This window comes from Bremia lactucae, assembly GCF_004359215.1.
Source record: "Bremia lactucae strain SF5 chromosome Unknown BlacSF5_NotPlaced_196_SHOA01000118.1_96943bp, whole genome shotgun sequence".
In the NCBI taxonomy this organism is placed as follows: domain Eukaryota; phylum Oomycota; class Peronosporomycetes; order Peronosporales; family Peronosporaceae; genus Bremia; species Bremia lactucae.
Window position 1 is genome coordinate 86,472 of NW_027152209.1, and position 4,378 is coordinate 90,849.

The following is a 4,378-nucleotide window of genomic DNA, read 5'->3' on the forward strand; positions in this document are numbered from 1 at the left end:
CTGCCCGAGTACTTGTACGGATGGTGTGAAGCCATCAACGGTATCAGGGTAGAACGCAAAGGCAGATGCGATTGGTGGGAGGATCTTGGAAGAGTAAGGCTCCTGCCAGATCATGATGTTATTGAGAGGCAGGTAATCTGATATCATAAACAGATAGCGCTTGATTCTTATATCGATTGGTTTCATGATTACCGCTTCGCATGCAGCTAGATATCTGCCTGTCTTTTCCCTCATGTCTTGCTTGTGTGCTTCAATGATGTTAGAGAAGTCGGGCAAGTCTAATCTCAGATGATCAGGAGCGTCTTGAAGTCTTATCGACCCGTGGATGTTCGTTAGGACTCTCATAACAGTGGTCGAGCGATAACAACTTAGCTCGAACTTTTAAAATGCACTTGTGGATAGAGGACAGATGCTGACGTCCATCATTCTGCTGGCTCTTCGGCAATAGTTATCGCCCTTGCCTTGGCAGTCAACCTTGCGAGAAGGCGATCCGTGGTATCCTTACCACTGCTCTCGAACACGACGGCCTTGGTCAGAGGTGGTGAACGCTTCTCTGGCAGGTCGCAAACCTGCATGCTCTTGAGGCTGAGGGTTATGTTACGACGACCGCTTACGCCATAGTCCTTCGAGCGTTTCAAGGTCATCTCGACACCAACAACGCCAATGACGTTGCTCTTTATCTGACGAATCACGTGCATGAGATTCTTGTCGGCGCTACCATGAATGACAACCTTGCCCTTAATGGACATAAGGACGGGAACATAGTAATTATTCGTGATGTTAGCGGTCGTCCAGACGTAGCCATTGAAGCAGTTGTCGCGCTCACCCATCCCGGCAATGACGTCTATTTGTGCCAAGGACCCAACAATCCAATTGTAGCGTGATTCGGGGATACCAACGGACGCGTACGTACCCATGTAACAGGGGGCCACCCCAGTGATGGTGTTCATAGACTTGCCGGGGATTCCGATGTTCTCCCGGTACTCAACTATTGCGTCGTCGAAACAGAACATGCTTGTAGCCTCATCCGTGCTCCATGAGATGCCGGCCCGGAGAGTGTAGACAGGCCTGTTAGATTGAGACTAGCTAGTGGATCAACCGATAAGAAGAAGCTGATGCAAATGAAAGTGGAAGCAAGCTACGCACAAAACCCCGTCTTCATTTCTCGTGTAAGGACACCTCTCAAATCGCTTCCGGATAGCCGGCCATCTGACTCTGCTAGAGCTATTTACAACCAGATGTTAGGTGCCATTGAGTCGCAAGAACGTGGACAAGTGACCATCCGCCACGAACTACAGATCTACAGCGAGTATGACATCATGTTGGCAGGAAGATTGGACAACGTCATTAACCTCTTCAAGCATGTTGGTTTTCGTGACGTTGAGCAAGTGGCACAGCAAATATTTGCCCTGTTACAAGACCGCAACGAGGGGCGTAATAACATGTCTGGCTATCAACAAGGGATCAAGTCACAAACCAGTGACCTGCAGCTAAGTATCTTTAGGACACTGAAAGTCATGTCAACGACGACCGACGAATTGAAGGACCGCATCATCAAGACGTGTGATGACCTGAGACAGGAGAACAAGAGTGTAGGGAGTGCAGACCTTGAGGCAAAGCTCCGTTGTATGGACGATTTGATCATCTCCTTTAGCGCAGTCATTGCTTTCTTTGCATTAATAAACCCTTCTTTGACTGCAACTGCTTCCTACGTTGATTCAACAGGTCCCACCGTCACTCCCATCGTCAAGAAACGTACAGTCCTTCACGAGACAACCGACTTCTCTGACCTTTTCCATACAGGGGAGTCTGAGGAAAAGAAGCAGTCACCCGGGAAAGCGAAGGTGAAGAAGCCACCAAGCGTTGCGCGCACTCAATGGCGTCGGAAGAATGATGACTTTAACAAGAGCGGTGGTTCCAATCGTGCTGGATCTCCTTCTCCAGATGGTAATGATGATGATGATGTGGTCAGTATCACTAGTCTTGGGTCAGCGGACTACGTGGACGATGTAAAGGAGAGCCATCACGAGTTAGAACAAGATGAATATGACTTGCTCCCATCCGAATTCAATGTGGGACTCAGCCTAGAATCCGTTAAGCCTAGCGATGTTTCATCAGGCGCAAGGCTAGCGACTTCCGTTAACACGTCAGATGTTCGTCGAACCAGACGTCGTGCGCCAGTGATTGCATCATCACGGGACAACAACGATGCCGGGGCGTCATCGGCTTCTGATGTGTCCGTGACATCAAGCTCTGTTAGTACGCAGTTCCGTGTTGTAAGGCGTAGGTCCGGACCGTCATCTGTCGCTTCCAACAGCTCTAGCGCTAGTGTTCCTCTTGTCCGTCGCCGTTGTCATCGTTAGCATCTCCGGGTTTTTAAAAGCTTCGGACAATGATGATGTTCGACACAATTGCTAGTGCATCGGCACTCACTTCATAATCATCATCTATCAACTCAACTGCAGATCGGACGTCGCTTCTCGGAAAGCTACTACGTAGTACAATGGGCTCAGTGTAGCTGACCTTCTCGCCATATCTAGCGGTTGCCTCTTGCATCTATTAAAAGAGCCAGAGCGAAAGAAAAGAGAAAGAGCGAACTAAGATATGGCTAGCTTTTATTTCTTTTTGTCTTTTTAGGGTTTTTACAAAGTTATTATATTTATCATCGACCATTTTATCAGTTACGGCAATTTTTAAATGACGCTCGGTGCTCTTTCCAATTATGCTGGTACTGCTTTGAATTTTGTTTGTTTGCTTCTTATCCGCTAGCATTTAAAAAATTTAGGTGTCACAAAATAGGGGGTTGCGACTGTTTAATAAAAACTTTGGACTCTGCTAAATGGTAACATGATGTATAGGGTTTCTCAGTGTCAGTATATACCCAGATAATTGCCTTCGCCGTAGATCTTCCTCCTGTTATCAACGTATTTTATCACTCCAATAGAAATTCCATAACATAACATCCAACAAACAAATATTGTAATCATCACGACTACAACTAAATCCGCGAGTAAACCACATGATGCAGCTCTAATTAACTTTGATCTGGTGCATATTACTCGAGTCTGTTTCATTAAAAGGAAAGAATTATTTTTTAGTAGAAGTTTGTAGGTATACCGAAAAACAAGTTCCAAATTCAGCACAGATCCAGATGTGATAATAAAATCTGATAAGCACTACGTTATTAAAGTACCTGAGCAGATGACACACATCAGCGACCCCGGGGACTATAGAGACGGAGCTCCTAACTACTCACATTGTGAGCTAACCGGGTTATCGAGGTGTGTGGTGTCTGGGGACAAGAATAAGTTTGCTGCCGAGCACGAGAATGTAACTCGGAACCAGCAACCAGACGTATCATGTCATGAGAATTAAGTATTGCTTTCTTAATTACTTATTGCTTGTCCATTTGAGCGATGTAGCAGCACAGACAACACTCCAGCCTATCGACACTCGTATCATGACCTATTGTGATCTTTCCCCGATCTTGTTCTGCGTGGACAGTTGGTATCGTGTGGGTAACAAAAACGATCTATGTTCTGGCGTGGCGCAGTTGGTGATCGTGTGGGTCGGGGGGTCCGTAGACAGTGTGGCGAGGTAGGTGTTCAGTGTGGGGTCGGGGTTAAGCTGGATAGAGCTGTGATTATTAACTTCTTCTTCGTAGAAACACCCAGAAGTATCTCAGACACAGTGCTGGCAATGTCGCATAGTGAGGAGGTGAACTACTAACAACGGTACGGGAACCAACGTCAGAAACCTGTTTAACGCCGGTCATCGGTGTCTAAAAGCCTGTAAGTAAGTGCCTTCGCCTACAATCATGGAAACCTGATAACAAGGCAATCGTGGAGACTTGACAACAAGACAATCAGATTACTATGAAACCAGTACAGCTAAATCAGCAGACATGATACCTGCCACCGCGGCACCTGAGCGTCTTTCTAATTCACATGTCATCACACAGCCACCGCGGCACCTGAGCGTCTTTCTAATTCACATGTCATCACACAGCCACCTCGACGTCAGACTAGAGTCAAGCTCAACAGGGTCTTCTTTCCCCGCTGATTATTCCAAGCCCGTTCCCTTGGCTGTGGGTTTTCTAGACAGTAGATAGGGACAGTGGGAATCTCATTAATCCATTCATGCGCGTCACAAGTATCAAATAATATTACTAATACCTCTTTAGAGTAATCCCGACTTCTAGTCTAGACTTCAACCCACCAGCTTCAGCTGGTTGTTATTGAGTGAATTGGTAGCAGCAAGGCGCAACCTTGACATTGAATATGTTAAAAAATTAGCTGATGGAAGAATATATTCTGGTCGCCAAGCCCTTGATTTAAAACTGATAGATGCGATCAGTAATGAAAAAAAAAAAAAAAAA

General features: G+C 46.2%; 2 protein-coding genes across 2 annotated transcripts; one reads left to right on the forward strand and one right to left on the reverse strand.

Annotated features, from left to right (window-relative positions):
- Positions 1–422: 422 nt before the first annotated feature.
- On the reverse strand, positions 423–1,013 carry CCR75_009510 (uncharacterized protein; the record flags this gene model as incomplete). The annotated part of the gene is made up of 1 exon (XM_067967549.1): positions 423–1,013. One exon carries the CDS (start codon positions 1,011–1,013, stop codon positions 423–425), a length of 591 nt encoding a protein of 196 aa, XP_067814998.1.
- Positions 1,014–1,121: 108 nt separating this feature from the next.
- Positions 1,122–2,418, forward strand: CCR75_009511 (uncharacterized protein; the record flags this gene model as incomplete). Its single annotated transcript, XM_067967550.1, has 2 exons — positions 1,122–2,259; positions 2,288–2,418. The coding sequence occupies 2 exons, from the start codon at positions 1,122–1,124 to the stop codon at positions 2,416–2,418; spliced, it is 1,269 nt and encodes a 422-aa protein (XP_067815103.1).
- Between the last annotated feature and the right edge of the window lie 1,960 nt (positions 2,419–4,378).